The sequence below is a fragment of the Castanea sativa genome, chromosome 7 (assembly GCF_040712315.1).
Source record: "Castanea sativa cultivar Marrone di Chiusa Pesio chromosome 7, ASM4071231v1".
In the NCBI taxonomy this organism is placed as follows: domain Eukaryota; kingdom Viridiplantae; phylum Streptophyta; class Magnoliopsida; order Fagales; family Fagaceae; genus Castanea; species Castanea sativa.
In genome coordinates, this window is record NC_134019.1 from 10,804,091 (window position 1) to 10,825,229 (window position 21,139).

The 21,139-nt window shown below is 36.2% G+C and overlaps 1 protein-coding gene across 2 annotated transcripts; it reads right to left on the reverse strand.

The window, feature by feature from the left end:
• Window positions 1-6,989: 6,989 nt before the first annotated feature.
• Window positions 6,990-10,786, reverse strand: LOC142605393 (microtubule integrity protein mal3-like). 2 transcript variants are annotated; one of them, XM_075776856.1, is made up of 8 exons: window positions 10,535-10,701; window positions 9,692-9,841; window positions 9,185-9,313; window positions 8,433-8,501; window positions 8,238-8,324; window positions 7,457-7,666; window positions 7,235-7,285; window positions 6,990-7,124 (listed from the first exon to the last, which is right to left on the reverse strand). In XM_075776856.1, exons 3-6 carry the CDS (start codon window positions 9,251-9,253, stop codon window positions 7,526-7,528), a joined length of 366 nt encoding a protein of 121 aa, XP_075632971.1. In that variant the 5' UTR covers window positions 9,254-9,313; window positions 9,692-9,841; window positions 10,535-10,701; the 3' UTR covers window positions 6,990-7,124; window positions 7,235-7,285; window positions 7,457-7,525. The 2 variants fall into 2 exon arrangements, 1 of the variants encoding a protein (XP_075632971.1); XR_012839030.1 differs by lacking the exons at window positions 6,990-7,124; window positions 7,235-7,285; window positions 7,457-7,666; ... (1 more) ...; window positions 8,433-8,501; window positions 10,535-10,701 and adding exons at window positions 8,627-9,038; window positions 10,715-10,786.
• Window positions 10,787-21,139: the final 10,353 nt, after the last annotated feature.

The window sequence follows — 21,139 nt, forward strand, 5'->3', positions numbered from 1 at the left end:
TGATAATATACGCAGCAAATGATAATAGAAATTTTATAATCCGGAGGTCGACCAAAAGTAAATTGTGCGCTGCATACATTGACAATAACTGCAAGTGGTACGTTGGGGCATTCATGAAGGTAAAACTTAATGGTCTATGGATGGCCACGTCTTATGTGGGTCCACACACTTGTATACCCTTTGGCCTGCGAAGAGACGGTAAAATGATGGATTCTAATTTTGTTGCATCAGAAATTGTGAAAAAATTGCGACAAAATCACACTGCTCGTATACAAAATCTCTGGGACATCATACATACTAAGTATAAACATGAGCTTTCTTACTATAAAGTATGAGACGCAAAACAAAAGGCAATTGCTAAGATATTTGGGAATTGGGAGGAGTCTTACCTTTATTGCCTTCGACATGTTGCTAGCAACTTCAACAGACGCTTTGATGACCCGATTCTAAAGGCATTGGCCTTGAAAGCTGGATATGCGACCCATGAAGCTAAATTTGAATCCATAATGCAAATCATTAAGGAGGCCGTGATTAATTTACTGAGGGGTGTAGACCCTACTGATCGCCATGTTGCACGCTGTATGCCATACACATATTTAATTAGTGTGGATCTGGACAAATGGACCCAATCACATGATGGTGGAAGACGTTACGGGGCAATGACAACCAATATCTCTGAGTGCTTTAATGGGGTACTTAAAGGTGCCCGCGGTTTGCCTATTGCGGCAATGGTTGAGTTCACTTGGTCCAAACTTGTTGCATATTTCCACGATCGACATAAAAAAATTACAGAAGATCTCTCTCGAGGTAAGGTGTGGAGTGATTATGCAATGGAGATCTATAACAAAAATACGCAGAAAACCGCAGGTCACACTGTGAGGAATTTTAATCATGAAACTGGTGTATATCAAGTGCTTACCCCGTACAACGACCATAGAGGTGGAGGGGGAAACCATAGTCATGAAGTGCACGTATTTGATAGAATATGTGGTTGCGGAAAGTGGCAAAAATTGAAGATCCCTTGTTCACATGCAATTAAAGTTCTTCAAGGTCTGCACCTCGATGCGACCAGCTATATTGACCCATGTTACAATTTGAACAACGCCATTCACACATATTCACATCATTTTGTGGTGCCAAAGTCAGAGTCATTGTGGAGGGACGTTCGCCGACCACGGTGGGTGCCTGACCCACAGCTGTTGCGGGCCAAAGGTCGTCCTGTGGCCTCAAGAATAAGGAATGAAATGGACAGGGTACAACGAGAACGGGGAAGCCGGAGGGAAGATTCGGACTTGAGGGAGATTCAACTGAGGCAGCGATGTGGAGTGTGTCATCAAGAAGGGCATAACCACAGAAGCTGTCCTAATTCCCGTGGGGCTTCAACAAGTGGTAGTGCTACAAACTAGGCAAGTGCCCTCACTGTTTTTATATAATATGCATACTATTTCATTTGGTTTTTGTTCTTTACATTTGGAAACTAATGGCTGTATTTTCATCTAATCAGGCGAGCGGAGACTCGATTGAAGCTTTGGCAATGTACGTGGGACTTGTGGTTATCTTCTGTATGGACAAGTGTTGAATGTTGTTGCTGAATGTTATGGTTATCTACAAGTGTTATTTTGTTTATTGCTGAATGTTGTTGCCGAATGTAGACTATGTTAATTTCAGTTAGTTGTTATCTTCTGTTGACAAGTTTATTGCTGAATGTTGTTGTAATTGAACTATTTGCTACCCATTGTACTCGTTACATTAGTTGCGTTGTGCAGCTGTTGCCTATAATGCTAGCAATGATATTACTTTCGCATTAGTAGCAACTACTTTGGCAACTATAATATGCCCATGAATAGTAACTGTTTTGATCCGGTTGTTTGGTTCTGATGTACTCTCCCTTTGATTGGTATCATATGCTTGTATCTAGTTGTTTACCGTTGCCCATGTGATGTATTCTGGATCTAGTTTACTGCTGCAGGGGAAGGGAAAACTAATTCTGGTTTACTGCTGCAGGAGTAACTGCCAAAAAAAAAAAAAAAAAGGCTTGCCAGTGGAAATCGAGTATTTGAAACTCGATTTACATTGGGTGGCATATGCGTAAATAAACACCAATCTTGGTATGAAGCGAGTGAAAAGGAAATCGAGCCTTTGAAACTCGATTTTCTGTGGAAATAAAGTTTCAAAGGCTCGATTTCCACCAGATTTTTGAGAAACCCACTGAAGCAAAAATCGAGCCTTTTAAACTTGATTTCCTTTGGAAATAGAGTTTCAAAGGCTCGATTTCCACTGGCTTTTTTTTCCCAATGTGCGAAAATTAGATATTATTATTTTTTTCCAAATTTGATAACTAATTCCTGAACACTATAAAATAACAAAACTAAAGCTAATCTAAAACTTTAATGTTTAATTCCAACTTCTGGAATTAAATAGTTTAGTTTCAATTTTAAAAGGAGTAACTGCCAAAAAAAAAAAAAAAAGGCTTGCCAGTGGAAATCGAGTATTTGAAACTCGATTTACATTGGGTGGCATATGCGTAAATAAACACCAATCTTGGTATGAAGCGAGTGAAAAGGAAATCGAGCCTTTGAAACTCGATTTTCTGTGGAAATAAAGTTTCAAAGGCTCGATTTCCACCAGATTTTTGAGAAACCCACTGAAGCAAAAATCGAGCCTTTTAAACTTGATTTCCTTTGGAAATAGAGTTTCAAAGGCTCGATTTCCACTGGCTTTTTTTTCCCAATGTGCGAAAATTAGATATTATTATTTTTTTCCAAATTTGATAACTAATTCCTGAACACTATAAAATAACAAAACTAAAGCTAATCTAAAACTTTAATGTTTAATTCCAACTTCTGGAATTAAATAGTTTAGTTTCAATTTTAAAATTTTTCCCTCTTACAAACCGCCTTATATCATAGGCACGCTACTGGCCTTATACATGGCTTATTATCAACAGAAGAATCTAGATTTTTGTATAAATAAAATCATGCATATATTAATTGGAAGTTGGTCTAAGTTAAGTACTTGAATTGGATTGAAGGCTGATGTAACTCAAGAAGTTACAACATAAATAGCATAGGTATCTGAAAATTGTATCCATCATTTCTTTGTCACACTTTTGCTGCTTGTTCCTTTAGCCAAAGTCTTCTTTAATGACCATTAGTTAGGTAACAGACTTTACAGTTGTAAATAGAATACCATACATACAATGTGGTCCATTGGAGACTCTTGCACCAATACAACAACAACATCACAGTTTATTTTATAGGTACACCAATACATTTTATGATAGCAAAAAAACAAAGAGACCATAACTCTTTGAAGATGCCTCAAGACAGTTAACCACGAAATCAATTCCATATGTTGGAAGTGGTGCAAGTCTCCAGCGACCATATGTCCATAAACTCACATCATAACCCACACTGCCAGATAAAGTCAAACATTGGGTAGAAATGTTGCTGATTTTGTCATCTTTTGGAGGTTCATATGCCGGCCGGTTTTCAAGTTCTGCTTCAGCAGCAGCGAGATTCTCTTGACCGTAATGATTCTTTCTTGGCGAGATTCTTCTTGCTCCTCAAGTCTTCCATTTCTTTATATTTTTCCCTCGTACTTGCACCCCTATAGAAAATGTAAATGAACCTCCAAACCTGAGAATAAATACAATCGTGTGACAAGAAACGTATAGCTACGAGGCATATCACCAAGTATCTTTCTTCACAAAATTTATAGCTGACTCTTTAAAAGTTATAAGATAGAACACTTACTTTAGCATACATTGTCCGCAATGTAGCAAGTGAAGGTAAAATCAGGCCAACGCAAGCCTGAATAAAACATGCAAAAAATATTGTGACTAAAACTCCAATTTCCTGTAGATTAGAAATGAACAGTGTAAATGTCAATCGTGTAACACCAGAGTCGCAATAGACAAATATATTTCTCATAATTCCAGAAAATTATTTCTACCTGATAATCATAAGCTACTATAGACAACACAAGTTCCATTATAATAAAGGAGATACAATTTTTCAAGTTTTTAGATTTGTAATAATGGGAGCCATGAGTTGGAAAGTTTTAGAGTAGGACATGGGCCAATGGTGTAGGCTATTGCCTGGCATATGCATTATCTATTTATAATTACAAAATATTTTCTTCATTTATGCAAGTGTAAGCACCAAAATAAGCTCTCCAAGAAACACAACGTACCAAACTCATCCAATTCAACATGTAAATGATCATGAAACTGAGCAATCAAAGCAATCCCTATAGAACTGAGCTTGAAAACTCAATTACGTGCAGACATGACATAGAACTGACCTCTCACCACCAACCACACAAACAGCACATGACCCTACTGATGTAGATTCATCCTTGTAATAATGTACCTGATTACAATTTTGATAATCATCTTAACATGAGGAAGAAGGTGAAGACATAACCAAAATTCAGTTGTAAGTCTAAGACAAAGAGAAACTCACAAACCATATGGTTTAGACAAATTTTTTGTCATCTCCTCTCCAAACTTGTCCTTTCCAATGGAGCCAATGTAGCCAATTGCACCATTACATTTGGAGCGTCCACAACTAAGAGACAAAAAAGGGAGACGAGGGTAGAGAGAATTAATCAATTCTATTTCATACAAATTTAGCTTAAAAAAAATGTGTAAGATGTTTCTTGGAAATACGAAACCAAACCTGGGCAACTTTGATTGAATTCCAATGTAGCACCTAAAGTCATCTGTGTATGATATGAGTTCCCCATTAGAAGACAGATAAGAACACCATTACATGTAGGTCTCTTTCATAAAGACATATTAGTAGCGGTATCAATAGGCATTCATGTCAATGTGAAAAGAGACATTACGAAGAAGTTCCTCTCAATCTTCTACTGACTCCTTCGTCATTTGGATTCCTCAAAACAAGCATCACTTTCTAGCAAGGTTTTCACTTGGGACACTATGTCAGGCACTTGGCTGTGAACTTCAAAAGAAAGATAGTCTCTAGCTTCTTTCAATGACAGTATCACTCGTCTCCTAAATGCTCAGGTTTACATTCATTTACATTTTCTATAGGGGGTGCAAGTACGAGGGAAAAATATAAAGAAATGGAAGACCTGAGGAAGCAAGAAGAATCTCGTCAAGAAAGAATCATTAAAGCTAAAGAGAATCTTGTTGGTGCTGAAGCAGAACTTGAAAACCTGCCGCCATATGAACCTCCAAAAGATGACGAAATCAGCAACATTTCTATCCAATGATTGATTTTATCTGGCGGTGTGGGTTATGATGTGAGTTTATTGACATATGGTTGCTGGAGACTTGCACCACTTCCAACATATGGAGTTGATTTCATGGTTAACTGTCTTGAGGCATCTTCACAATGATAAGGTCTCTTGGCAGGCTATTTTCAAAGTTTATTAGGGATGGAGGGACAAATCCAGCTTCAAATCCATATTTGCTATTGTCCTACAAAAATTAAGAGTGCGTACATTTTTAAAATTGATGGAGCAGTAAACAAGGCAATTAATCATGTTCCATTGGCATATTAGTTAGGTAACAGTGGGCAGAAAGGCAATCACTTTAAGACCTGTTTTTTTTTTTAGTGACTTAAAGTCTTGTTTAATTTACAGTTCAATGCATATATCATTTCCAATGGTCATGTGAGGATCTTTTTCTTCTTCTTTTTTAACAATGTTTCTTGGTACTGTAACTCCCTCCAAAATCACAGTTTACATATTTCTAACTTTCTACCCCGCATGCATTTTTCAATATTGTGACTATGGAAACGTTGAAAACTCTTCTCACAAGTAATGAATGTCCATAGTTATAACTAATGAATGTCCAGAAAATTATTAATTAGGATGAAACTTAAGATAGATAGAGTACGCAAACAAAATTATAATGAGAATGACAGTTTTCACTCAAACACTATTGCAAATATAGTAAAACGCATAAATAGAATATAATATTTTTATTCTTAAAAATTAACAGAATGCACAACATTAAAAAGAGAATATTTTGATAGCAATAAATAATTGTTAATCATTAAAATGCGTTAATTAAAATTTGAACATTGTAAGACGAAACATTATACTGGTCAATAGAAGTTTTTTTTTTACTTGGTGGAAAGCCTGACTTCTTTTTTATTTAATTATTTTTTTACCGTATTATAAGACAAATATATATAATTTATTTTTTTATTTGAAGAGGCCATTGCCTAAATAGCCCAATGCCTGATAAAAAAAAAGGTGAAGAAAAAAAATCATAGTTGACATTAGAATAAGGAGGTTTATTGCTATTAATACCATTAATCTTGGTATGAAGAATTCAATCACAATAATTAAAATATGGAGGTACAACCCCCGTTGCATAAACTATGTACTACTTTTTCCATTACAATCGTCAATCACTACTTCACAGGAACCAAGAAACTGAAGCTACTTAAAATTAAATTAACAGATCCAAGGTTTTATATACTAGAGGAAAAAATGTTGTTGATTTATAATATATATTAACGTATTCATATTAACCACTATAGTTTGTGTCTTTGTAACTTAAAGTACCCAAGGAAATACAAAAACATGGAAGCCTATATAAGTTGTTCAATATATAATCAAGATAACTACTTTTTTTGAAGAGAAAAGAGTATTACATATTTTAATAGGTCAATAAAAAAAAATAGGCTGCCGCTAATTAAAAATTGAAAGTCGTGGGAAAATGCATTTTTCAGAATTCCTAATTAAATTTTATTTTTAAACCTGGATTTGGAGTTCGAATTTGTACAAAATACATAAATCAAGGGTTGTGCTGAAATTCGTTTTAATAGCATAGGCTTGCAAAACATTTGAAACAAATGAACCAAATAGGAGTCAACTTAATGAAATTTTTTTAAACATAAAGTAATAAATGTGGCCTGTGCCAAAAAGTCTACAAGATAGTAAGATACCAAACGGTCTAGATAAAAGTGATAATTTTACAAAAAAAAAAAAAAAAAAATATCCTTCACAGTTATATAAATGTATGAATGGATGTATATTTATACGTATGTGTGAATATTCAAAATCAATCAGCTTCTTACTACTGCTAATTCCTGCTCATGCTTTGGGATAAAGGCAATATGAACTTTGCCATTTTTGAAATCCTGTGATAAACCGGCAAAACTCGCAAATTAGATCCAAAACTGAAGAATAACATACTAAAATCATAAACAAATATATAGAAAACCTTAAAAGTTCATGATCAAAGATTTACCTCATTAGGCATAAAATTTATGCAAAGGTATATACGCAGCACTCAATCAGCCTGCAAATACCACAGATCATTTTTTATAGAAAAAATGTGCAACAGAAATGGCTACATATTTGTGTTCAGGGAGTGAAATAGAAAAATAGAACTTTACATTTCGTAGAACATCAAGAAGATTTTAACCAAAAGTTATATATACATAACTTAGAACATGAATTCAAAATTTACCGTTCGAACTTTCCCCCTAGTGGTATATTGCTCAATCACAGGGAGACTAGATTCGAAGAAAAGGCAGTTTTACGATGACAAAAGAGGCTCTTTCTTGTTTAGGCAAAACAGTTCTTGATGTTTGCTTCCTAAGTGTTCCTTCCAGCAGATTTGTTCAAGGTCTTGGTCCAGAGCTTCAACAGACCACCCAGGTGGTTGGGGAAGGAAATTCTGCACAAAAGTTTCCCACTAGTAAGAGCTGCAATCCAAGACATTCACACCATATATGCAAAATGACTTTATAGATATAGTTTCTAAAGTGGTTGGATCATTCCACTGGTCCTCCAATTGGAAGAATGATAAGTCCCATACCAAGACATTACCACCACTGTGAAAGATTGTATTGTGAAATTCCATTTGATACTAGTTTTCAGTTTTGCTTACCAAAATTTATCTTAAGTTCCTTTCTTATGTACCCAGTACAACTAAGATCAGTGGGCAGAATATTTATTTTTTTCCCTAGTATCCCTTGACTGGCCTAGATTTAGTTAAGCCTGAATAGAATTGATCTCATAATTCAGACAGTAATTCAATTTCAACTTTCTCACAGTTAGAAAGGTCTGCCACCAACCATGCAAACCCTAATAGTTCATTCCACCCTGGAGACAACAGCTAAAAGGAACATGGTAATACAAAACTGAACACTAAACAAAAAAGAGATTGGTAAAAGAGAGAATGGAAACACAAGAAATTCATGCCCAAAGCTCTACACACAAAACTTTGACCAGTGAGATGAAATTACCTTATCAAAATAGAACTTGTTAAATACTTCCTGCAGAACCTTATACTCAACGATCATATCATATTCTGAGTTTGCATCAAAATTCACCTGAAATATCAAATGACAACAAGTGAAGCTCATTTTATGGATAAAATTATTAATTGAAATAGGAGGTGCAAAAAATAAAAAGAGCAAACAGGAGAGGCAGTTTGTCACCTTGTGCATTGGAACAACACCTGGATAGGTCATGTCCATCATCTGACATTGCACAGCACCAGATGCAGCCTAGCCACAAGCATTTACATTTAAAATAAATTGGAAGTAGTTGGAATCTAAGGGTTAATTTGCTACTCAAATAACCTGGGTGTTCCCTTTTTTGATTAATGAAATTTTCGTTACTTAGCAAAATAAAAAATAAAATAAAAGCAAAAGCAGCCAAGCTGCAATCCTGCAACCATATGTATTCTCCCTCTTTCTATGTTCTAATAACCAAAGAAAATGCTAGAACTATTGGCTCTTTTATCTCTTCAAAAGGTTTGTAAATTTCATACTAAAAGAAAGAACTTATAAATGTTCCTAAGCCTACAAGAACTGGCCGTTGGACTTGGTCTACAATCAGATTGCTTATCAGGCTCATCAATACATCAGATTTCTTCCATAGTTCTCCTTGGTTCCAACAAGTGATGGATCTTCATGCTAAAAGAGACTTTCACCTCCTCAATGCTCCTCCCTCCTTATTTAGTTCTCCTATTTATATGAACATTCTTTTGTAAGAACAGACCACTTTTCTTTCCTACTCCTATAGACTTGCGCAGACCCTTTCTAAAAAGAAAAAGATGGCAAAGAAAAATTTACTGAAGAGTATCATTAGAAAATACCATACAAAAAATAGGTGAAAACCTGATTCGTTTTTATTAATTTACTGAAGAGTTTCATCAGAACATACCATACAGGAAAAGGGGAACAACCTGATTCATTCTTATCCCTCCGCACCTCAGCTCTGGCAACTCTTTCGGGGCATAATTCACCACATTCATGGTAAGGATTGGATGCCTTAGGGCAAGCTGGGTGTGTTCTTATTACTCCATTGCCATCATCTTAAAAAAAAAATAGAAAAACAAATCCAAAATTTCCACCTATGTTCAAAAAGTTATCAAGGAAACCCTTATAAAATTAGAACACTCCCTTACTAAGTTTACTTATATTAATATTAACCTCATATCACAACACAATTCATGAATTTAACATTATAAAATGATTGCAGTTGCTCAATAGATAAGAAATGAGAACTGTATATAATTCAATTTGTTAAGTATTTCACAAACAAGATTACTCTGCCAAATTCAAATTTAATAAACTCTCAAGGGCAATTAAAACCCAAAGTGTAGCATCAGGAAAGCTTGCTAAAGCTGCAGGTGCAAAATTACAGTTGCTAAATTTGCATAGCTCAAAGCATATTTAGTATCAAAAATTACTTGATTTCTTTTTCTCCTTGCGTGTCTGGCCTTCAGCAATCTTTTTGAGGCAAGATTGACTGCATTCGTGGAAGGGATTATCTACATAAACGCAATTCCGGAGTACTTTTACTTTCTCAGCCATCTCTTTGTTTAGCTCTGGCTGTACCCCTGAAAATCCAATGAAAATAACATATTAAAATTCAATAAATTATCCTGCGGAATGAAACAGTAAGCTTTAGTGACTTAGCTTTCTTGTTTTCTTCCATTTGCAACTGAAAAACAGATAGAAGAAACCAAGGATTCAATTTTCCCTATCGATTTTAATTCCTTTTAGATTGTGAAACAAAATTTTACCTTAAGAAACCAATATAATTATACTTTGAAAAGTATTACTATACATAGGTTGATACAATTATTCAAAACGAAACAGTAAGTAATTACAAAAACATGAGTGGTCAATTTTTCAGTCTCAATTGAATAAATTTTTCAAACAAACTCAAGCACACCCCAACACAAGTCAAGGTACTTGATTTTTATAAAAGACTCTCCAAAACCAATCAGCAAAACTACAAAGATAAAAAGCAAAACTCCCACAATTAAATTAAAAACTGTTTCAGAAATTTAAGCAGTTTGATTATAAAAACAATCATTAAAGAAAAAAAAAATTAACACCCCCTTAGATATCAGTTTTGTTGCTGAGAACTTGTAGGCAAACTCTACCAAACAGTCTAGACTAAACATAATTCAACCACTTGGCATGGTTGAGGTTGAGTTCTTAATTTAATAGGAAAAAGAAAAACACACAAAAGGATTTTAAAAAAAGTATTTCAGGAAAAATAAAATTTCATTTCTTTTTCCCACCTTATCAGACCAACCAAACAAGAGTAACAGAAGCCTCACAAACAATACACACCCACATATCAAGAACCAAGCTTTTTTTCAAAGTAAATTCCACCCAGCATTAGTCAAGCTCAAAAAGCCGAAAGGACAAAAAAATTAGGTAAAGATCACTAAGTAAACTAAACAAACTTTAGAGCATACCTTCAGCCCAACAACATAGAAAGAGAAAAGAGAGAGAGAGAGAGAGAGAGAGAGAGAGAGAGAGAGTTAATGCTATGCTATGTGAGACCAGCTATATTGTCAAGTTTTAAAAAGGCTTGCACAGAGGACAATAAAAATGATCATGGATGAAGAGAAATCCATCCATTGAACTTGTTATCAAACATTAAGGGCAAACAAACAAATAGAACAAGAAAACCAAGATTAGATAAAAGCAATGCAGCAACAAAGCATACACAAGTGCAGCACCCAGAGCCAGTGGGAAGCACATCATTAATAAGTCAAATTAAACAATGGTTAATTTAACTTTAAAGTACCTTTTTCATCCCAAGCAATTCCACACTGAGCACAATGAACCATGTCAAATGATAATGATGGAAATGGAAGGTGTCTCAAAATGAAGTTTCCAATCATTGCCGGAAGACTGTAGAATCTGAAGGGCAAATTGGACTTGGCTGCCAGTTGCCTTATAAGCAGCAATACAAACAGCCATTACCTTCAGTGAGAGTAAATGAGCTCCAAAGCCACCAAATCCACAGCCAATATCTACTACAGTAGACACCTGTAATCAAGACCAATAAGTTGAAATATGTCATGCAACTGATACTTCTACAGCTCTACTACTTTTTAATCAAAAGTAAAAAGGAGAGTAACCCAAAAAAAGAAAACCCACAAACCATACGGTTTCTTTGCTTCAAGTTATGGAGTAAATCATTTAACAGTAAAAGAACAACAAAGAATTGCATTAAACAAATTCCATCTTTTTAAAACCCAATGGTGCCCAAAGAGTAACAACTAGAAATTATATTCCTTTTTTTTTTTGTTTGGGGGGGGGGGGGGGGAGTGCAGGGAGGTGGAGGATGGGGATTGGGAGGAACTAAACTTACCCCAGCTTGAAGAAATTCAGTCGAGCAAGGAAGCTACAAATAGATTCCAAAGCTACCTCCAGGGCACAGAATTCAAATGGAGACTCTACATTACATAATTTAGATCATTCATATAACAAGAAATAAAAAAGGACTGACAAGGATCGTTCTAATATTGAGAAAATTAATAAGGATGAAAATAATGCACATTTCCAAAAACAACAATAACAGTTTGAACTCTTCACTAATGAAGATTGTTTTGATTCAATTTTTAACCATTAAATAAATATTGCTTACCATCTTCTTCACCCGCATCAATGTCATTTTGGCCCCCTAGGTACACTTGATCAGTCATCTAGTTCCAATAATGTATGTTAAAACCATGGTGGAAAACAAAAATAATATCATGCAGTACACAACAGTAGATTGAAATGTGAAAAGAGGAATACCACTGGGAATAAAGTGTGTTGTTTCACATTAAGCACTGAGTTACCTTTTTTGAATCTTACGTCGTCTCGTATAATGAGGAGGAGGTCTTGCATGTCCTTCGTCAGATGCCTCGGGCCCAGCATTGTGTCCATGTTTGTGCCCCCCTGTCCCACAAGAAGGTGCCTTTGATACGCGTTTCGGCCGACCTTCTGCCACTGCAGGTAACCCAACAGTCTGCTCAGCCTGAACATGGGTTGGGTTGATGGCTGAAGAAGGGTTAGTACACGTACTGTGGCAGGGTGGCTCTTGCTGCATGTCAGGTGGGGTTGGATCAATACCCAGGTCAAAGGATGGAATAGGTGACAATTGAGGAAATGACTGTGGGGTGGGTGGACGAATGTCGGACCCAGGACAAGGATGTGGGGTGGGTGGAGGGATAGTGGGGCGAGGAGATGGATGTGGGGTGGGTGAAGGGATGGTGGGGCTAGTGGATGGATGTGGGGTGGATGAAGGGATGGTGGGGCTAGGGGATGGATGTGGGGTGGATGAAGGAATAGTGGGGCTAGGGGATGGATGTGGGGTGGATGGAGAGGGATCAGGGGTAGGGACAACCCTCGGGGTAGCAACAGGTGGACGAGGGCGACATCTGGCTGTAGCTTGCTCGTGCTTGGGCCCGTAGGGGTAGCTGCCTCCTCATTCGGGGCCTTAGGGATAGGAGGTTGTACATGTTCAATCGCATGCACGGCCGTCAACACCTCAGTAATGTCCTTATGGTCCTCCGTGCCCACTGGGTGACGCCTCAACAAACAGACATATCCTTCAATCTACACATGGAAAACCACACATTAGTAATGCAATACGAAATCAACAATGCCAATCGATAATAAATACAATGTTGGTTCTGAATTTGATTCTAAGCAACCATTATTGCAAATTATAGGAAGACCAAGTGCTAAGCAGAAAATGTAGTAACGTATATCATGTTCTCTAAACAGTGGTTTCATGGTAGGAAGTACAGTAAGATGTAGAAGACATTGAGAAGTTACCAGCACAGTCACTACAGCACCGGGCCTATTGATGAACCTCCGAGTTACCCTTTTGAACCAGTCGTGGTACTCGTGTTGTGGAGGCATATCACCAAGTACTGCTTCACAACGCCGTTGAAGGCGATTACCCCACTCATCGATATGCACAGCATGTTTTTGCGTCCAATCAACACCGACCTTCCCCCTCAAATCAATGTCATGAAGCATTGTGTCAGTGTCAACATCGCAGGGAATTTCTTGGATCATCCCAAATTGACGAACGACATGATCCGATGTATGTTTTTCGACTAGGTGGAAACATACAAGCGGCACCGTTTCCGTCCACACGACCCTCCCTGTAACGCACCACGGCGGACGGTCCTCTAACTCAGCTTCATATGGCTGCCACACCACCTACAATAGCCACAAAACAAGTACACAACACATTAGACAACAATGTTTATGATTCAAAGCTCACCAAACCTATATCTTGTTCCTAAACATGTAAAACAATGCATTTTCATACATGGGCTGTCAACATTGAAGCTACTTGCTCTCGATACCTGTCCCTGAAGATGTGGGCGGGCCTATTTTTCTTGTTTGGGACCCACAACCACCTACAATCAAGAACAATGGATCAATATCTAGAACTTTCCTACTGAGATAATTCCAATGTTAAAACTTTAATGTAATCACATATAAATACTGAGATGTACATTATAGATATTTACTTAATTAATAATATCACTAGAATAAGAAACAGTCCTTATAAAAAACAAAGCACGTACAAGCCATATGACAGTCACAAAATTAGAGTATATTAACGTAATCATATATATTGAACCTCAGTTTAAAATTTTGTTATGTTCACATAAAAAATTGCTAGAAGCCTTTAAAATAAATAAATAAAATCAAGTTACATGATTGTGGGCTTAGGTAATTATCACTTGATAATATGACGTGCACGAGGTAGAGACTTACTTCAGGGACAGTGGACCACACACTGGAGGACCATAAGCACCCATTGGCGGGCCATGCTCAACTGCTGGGCACAAATAGGGGAACCTAGCCCATGCCCAATACTGGACCAACAGTAAGCACCCATCAATCTGACTGGTGTCCTTGCTTGCCCTGCATAGCTCTCGGTACAACCATGCAAGGCAAGCACTTCCCCAACTGTACCTTTGTGGGTTGCGAAGGTCTTCCAACTGCTGCACCCACATTAGATGCACCTTATCGTTGGATTTGTCCATGAAAATTGTGTCCCCCAGTAGCGATAGGATGTAGCATCGTGCGTACTTATGCAGTTGATCCTCTTCAGCATTAGGTGGCAATGGATTAACAACTTGCTCCAAAAGCCGGTTGATGAGAATCCTCTGGCCAGTAAGTTGCTTATGGTTGCTTTCATTTATAGGTTGAAAGCCAAGGAAGTCCCGGCACACATCCACCCAAGTTTTTTGCGTGCTCCCTGTTATAGCGTCACCATCAACAGGAAGCCTGAGAAGAACCTCCACATCCTGCAATGTGATGGTGACCTCACCATGTGGCATGTGGAATGTGTGAGTCTCGGGCCGCCATCGCTCCACTAAGGCCATTATCAGGCCATGGTCAATCTCTCTACCCGGGACCCAAATGAGTCCCTCCAAACCAACTGCCTTGATGATGTTCCTGAGTTGGTCGTCAACCATTGGCTCTTGATTGGAGAACTCTGAACTACGGCTACGGCAGGTAACGGACCCTGGATCCTGCATAGAACAGAACCATGGATTAATATATGACAGCAAATGAATGTACATTGTATGAATTAAATGCATGTACATTAGTTAAATCTTTAGAGTTGTGTTTTACCTGCCCATTCCAAATAGCTTCGGACCGATGCTTGAACTGCTATGACAACATCGACGTGTCAATGGGTCCAGGTTGTGTATAGTCAATCCGTCTAGAATTTGCAGCAACCATACTACACAAGAAAGTAAAAGAAAGTCAATAATTGAAATAGAATCAAATAAAATATCCCAACACAGTAAATGCAGGCAATGCAAGAACTTAGCAAATAAAATAAAAAATATAACATTACAGCAATATTACATTAATAAACACAATATCATTTCTGACATTATCAAAGTTAGCATGAAGAAAGCCATCAAACTTTCAGTAACATGGATCCAATTAAACACTAAATCATCAACTTTAACAAAACCCTAACATCAACAATTTAATTTAACAAAGACCCAGTTAACAAACACTAACATCATCACTGCAGAACAATGCATAGTTTGATTTTCTCCACTGTTTTAAATGTAGTATCTGTAAGCAACTTTTTACTCTATAATTAGTTGGTATTGGATTTTTAAGTCTTCCCCTGTGTTTGTAATTTGATTGATTGCTTATAAAAGAATAAGCATTTGTTACTTTATAGGGTCTTTTTTAAGCATACAATATGGTTTAATGTGTAGTTGAAAGGATCATATCCTTTTGCCTCTATAGCAGTTGGTTTTCTGCTTGGATGAACTAACATTTGTTATTTGGGGCACAATTAAAATATTCTTCATCAATGGTCTACTGCAAAGATACAGATTAATTTTCTTACTTAATTTAATGCTTAAGGGTTGTTCTGAACTGTTTAACGTCCCTGTAACCTTTCTTGTTATTTGATATTAACTTACATTTGGTTATTAGACATGTGCTGGGCCAATGATTGTTGGGACCAAATGGAATCTCCTCCTCCCCACAAATGTGGAGTGGAGGATGAGGTCCCAGTTTCAATTCCACACCTGCATGACACACACACTAACAACTCCCATCATATAGAACAGGTTCAATGTCCAATTATGAAACCACTAGAAAAAGAGGATGAATTGAAATATTGCTGTGACACAACAATCAGGTGCAATGAACCAACTAGATTGACCTAGTGATAGATCAAGAATATAGAAAAAAGAAAAAGGTGAGTGTGTGTGGCATAGAAAAGCAATGCCCAATACATGTTTGAAATGAGTTCAATATCGAATCATGAAACCCTTGGTAAAAAGTGGATGAATCAAAATTTATCTGCGGCATGAGAACTAGGCTCAAAGAATCTACCATACAGAACAAAGCGCAAAACAAAACTGAAAAAATATAAAAAATCAAACCCACAAACCAATTCAATCTCAAAAAACAATAAAGCTTCGATCTTGCAACAGTTCTATTAGAAATGAGTAGACAGAAACCAAAATAGAAAAAAACTTTGATTTTTCCCACTGTTTCTCGGCAACCAAACAGCGACTGAAGACAAAGCGACTCACCTTTTGAATTTGGTTTTGAGAGACGCGGTCTGTATCGAATGCTGTGGCTTTGTAAAATCTTTTGGCGAAGCGAAGGCGATCAATGTGGAGATTGAGAGTGGAGACTGTGAGAGAACAGTGAAAGAGGAGGGGCTGCACGAGTGAGAGAGGAGAGGCTGCGCGAGGGAGAGAGGAGAGGCTGAGGTTCAGTGTGAGAGAGAGGGTGGGTGAGAGGGAGAGTGGGAGCGGGAGGAGTTTGCTCTTTGTCTCGGTGAGTGAGAGTGGAGAGTGTTTACAGGTGAGAGGCGTTAAGTTTTAATAAACCCCAAATTGAAATCGAGTCTTAGAGACTCAGTTTCTGTTTTCCACGTGGACAACGTGGACCAACCACGTCAGACCCAGATGACCACGTCACATAAATCGAGTCTCTAAGACTCGATTTCCAGGTGGAGGCCACGTGGGAAAAACGCCACATCATTCTAGACAAATCGAGCCTCAGAGGCTCGATTTATAGCCCAAAATCGAGCCTCTGAGGCTCGAGATGTTACTAAATTATATAGTTTGCAAACCGGGCTTGCTAACTATATAGTTGGAAACTAAGGGTTAATTTGCTATTTTCGCCCAAAGAAATCAAAGGCACTAGCACATTGAAAGGACAAAATTTCACCCAAACTCAAAACACAAAACCATTTGTTTCTCCTCTCTCCAGTTCTCTCTCTCTCTCCAACTGGCCTCTCTCTTCTGCTGGCCAGTTTTGCATCCCAGGTGACTGCGGATCCTGGTTGAAATGTTTAGAAGTTGGAATAATTGAAAAATATAATTGAGTACTGAGTAATTTTGTTTGATTTGGGAGTACTTTTATTATTACTTTTCATGTCTCTATCTCCCACACAAACACGCACATTTGGGGTTTACTTTTACATTGTTGTTTTTTAGGATAGTTGTTTACTAACCCAGATGTGACTTTACACCAATTACTCAATTTTGTTGTTTGAGTATCAATCTTTTGGCTTCTTTTTTGAGCTTTTTGTTGTGTGTTGTCTCCAAGGAAAAAATTAAGTGCATTGAAGAGGGCTTGCTTTTGATTTTGATTTCTTGATGCTTCAAACCAAGTAGGTAGTTCCTTTCCTTTAACCATTATTGGGGTAGAAGAGAGAAACCAGTTGGAGAGAAAGAAAAGAGAAACTCATTGTTGTCATCTTGGACCCGATCTGGAGCCGTTACCGATGGAGCATAAGTCTGGGTTTGTGGCTTAGCAGGTTTGGTTTAGGGATTTTGGGAATGTGAAATATTGTGCTGAAACGGGTCGTTACTTATAAGAGTAATGGTTTTTTGTCTTGATTTTGAGTGAAACGGTGCCATCTCAATCTGCCAGTGATTTTGCTTTCTTTGAAACGGTGTTGTGGAGCTGATTTGGCAACCCCAAAAAAAAAAAAATTACACATCAACATGTCAGCTGGTCACTTAGCAACCACATACGCAAGTCACTACCAAAGTGTTGAGTTTTACTAATGGAATGAAAATTAAAGTGTGAAATTCAATTTCTTAAATTCTAAGGTGTAAAATTTAAATAATTTTAAATTTTAAGGGTGTATTTTGTAATTTACTTAATTATTTATAATTCTATAATTTTTGCATTTTTAAAAAAAAATTTGACACCTTTTGTTTCTTTAATAGGGGCCTTAAATTTTTTTAAAAAAATTGGGACAAGTGGGGGCCTAAGTTGTATAGGCCTTGAACCGGTACTATGAGTTAAGTCAAAGCCTAAGTTTTGACTCAACTATTTACTAAGTCAAACTCAAATATATTAATATAAAAATTTAAATTTTAAAATGAACATTATTTAATGTGTTGCCGTTTACATTAATAGGTTTAATTTTCTAAAACCACCCTCTTTAATTTACATTTTATTGAAAGTGGATATTGACTTTTTGAATAAAATAAATAGTATGTTAAGAAATTTATTTATGGATTTTTCCAAGAGGACTTCATTTAAAGAAATCTCAAAATAAAATGAGAAAAATATCTTGACAACCCCTAAATTTTAATGGCTATGGTGTCCACTCTTAATAATACTTTTTTATTATCAGACTAAAACACCAATAAGTTTTTGGTGTAGATAGGGATTGATCATGAAGATCCTTACCATGCAACAAGCAAAGAGAAAAACAAGACCATGAAATTTTGAAGGTCCTCACCAACATCAACATAAACAATCTACACTAAACCCTCCTTCAATTTAAGAAGCTTTGACCGACAAACTAATAATTACATTAGTTTGCAATCACAGTTCAACTCACAATGCTTGGTTTCGTTCTCACTATTAGGCATGTACACTGTGCAACTAGTTATTGGAGGTATTTTTGCACCACACCTATAAGGTGCTATTTTCCCTCATTCTTGACCACACCTCACTTGTGGATGGTAGAAACTGGTTTACAAAAGGGGTGGGGCACCATATCAGTTCAATACGGTTAATTCAATTAATTCCCTATTTTCTCAAGAACTAAACACAATGCAATTAACATCCCAAAACCACATCATAATCATTAAAAACCTCAAATATTCATATAAAAAAATGAAATAAAACAAACAACTACAAAGACATTCTCAATTTTTCTCTCAAAAATATCCCTATTCAAATCACAAAAAACCCAAATGAAAAAACTAAACCAAACCCATAAAAGATAAAACAAAACGAATGGAAATAAAATATATAACAAACCTGTTATAAAACATTGCAAGGATGAGCATCTAAAATCGAAACCTTCACTAGAAACTCCTAAGAATGTCGTGACAAAGAGAAAGGAGAGGGTAAAACTTCAAGAATGGTGGCATCGAATGATAATTTACGAGGCCAGCAAGCAATAGAAGGCAAAATGAGAGAGAGAGAGAGAGAGAGAGAGAGAGAGAGAGAGAGAGAGAGAGAGAGAGAGAGAGAGAGATGTTGGGAGTTCGGGATTGGGAGAGGGAGACTGACGAGAGAGATGGGGGCATGGGTGTAAATAAATCTAGGGTTTTAAAATTGAAAATGACGTTGTTTGAGTTTTTTTATTTATTTTTTATTATCTAATTCTAAAATGACATCAATTTGGAACTAATATTAAAATTAATATCAAGTTCAAAACGATGTTGTTTTAGTGTATAATTAATAATAATAATAAAACCATAACATTTTCATAACCCACCCAGCACTATTTTCTACTTCTTCTACATTGCTTCTCTAATTGCCTTCTCTGAGTTCTCTTCTCTCTACTAAAGCATAACACTATATATACATTTGTTAAATTATGGTGTATATATATACACAAATACCAATGCAGTGTGGTTTCCCATAAGAGTGCAAAATAACCACCGCTCGCTGCACCAGCAATCTTTAGTGTGTTTAGATTGCCGCCAACCACCATGTTGAACACCTACAGTAGTGCTTTGCAGCGGTCGGATCGATTCGACACTGGTCGGTTTCATTAATAATATTTAGATCCTGAACAAGACTACTCACTACCTCATAATACATTTTATGGCATTTTTTTTCCCAGTTTCTTCACCTCAAATCTTTTCAATACATGGCCATCATGTGTCTTCTATATTAAATATTTTACAGTTAAAAAAATATTTTTTAGTTAATGGCTATAATTCGCATTTATTGTCATCATTATGTCAAATTTTATCTAATTATATATCTTTCTATTTTTTTTTTTAATTACATTTTTTTAGGTAATGGTCTTTATATCAATTATGATCTTTCTTTAAAAGATATCAATTACGTTAAATTATCTTATTTTATTTATATATAATGAAAAAGAATCGGATTATTAGAGTTAATTGAGCCCTCTTTACAACGGCCAGTCTTTCCATTTTCCTGAATTAGTGGTTTGATAATTACCATTCTCTCCTTTTGAAAGTTTTGTATTTTTCATTTAATTATTAGGTAGCCAAGGGACATGTAAGATAGTTATGAGTCATATGCATGATTATCAGTATCCCGATTTGAATCCTAAGATCTTACATACCTAAAACATCATGGATCTCTATAAGATCTCTACTAAAGTGAAATCTGTGTGGGATCTTGGATCGGATCTTAGGATCTTATAGGATCCCAAATTCCATAACGATACTAAACTTCCTATGCTGTAAAGATTTTTTTTTTTTGTTTTTTTTTTGTGTGCTTATTTTGGGCCTTCAAATGGGACTCAAAGGCCCTAAATTGATTTTAAAAAAATTATAATAAACAGATTAGCCTAGTGGCTCTAGTCTAAATTGATTAAAAAAAAAAAACTCTAAGGTTCACGTCATTCATCACTTTAACCTAATTTAAAAAAATCACAAAAGATGGGAGAGAAGAGAAGAGACTAGCCTACTAGAGAGTAGAAGGCGAGTGCGAGAAGCCGAAAATCTGACGATGACGCCACTATAAGAGAGACCACTGACAACGAAAGTGATTTTTTTTTTAAAAAAAAGTTTTGCTAACAATGACGAGAATGTTGTTTATAATGATCTATCATACTTTGAGAAAATTATCCAAGATAACCTAAACTTTGGTCTTAAAGATTGAGTGTGTTTGTGGTGTTATTTGAAACATTGTTATTTGTTTTGTGTTGTTTATGTGAGATAATATATATTTACATTAATGTTATTTGCTTTAAGTTGTTTATGTGAAACATTCTGTATACTTTGAGTTGTTTAACTTAGAACTTAGTATTTGTGAATTGTAACTTTTGAACTTTGAACTTTAGGTATTTGTAATTTGGTACTTTGCCTTTTATTAGTAATTTCATTAATTTGTGTCAAAAATAATTTTTTTAATGTTTTTTTAATGTA

Excerpts from the sequence above, each read along its gene's own strand:
- LOC142605393 (XM_075776856.1), bottom strand. The coding sequence starts at position 9,253 with ATGAATGTGGTGAATTATGCCCCGAAAGAGTTGCCAGAGCTGAGGTGC. Across the intron at positions 8,502-9,184 it reads GAGGGATAAGAATGAATCAG|GCTGCATCTGGTGCTGTGCA; the intron begins GTTGTTCCCCTT and ends GCTTGTGGCTAG. Across the intron at positions 7,667-8,237 it reads ACAAGTTCTATTTTGATAAG|AATTTCCTTCCCCAACCACC; the intron begins GTAATTTCATCT and ends ACTTTTGTGCAG.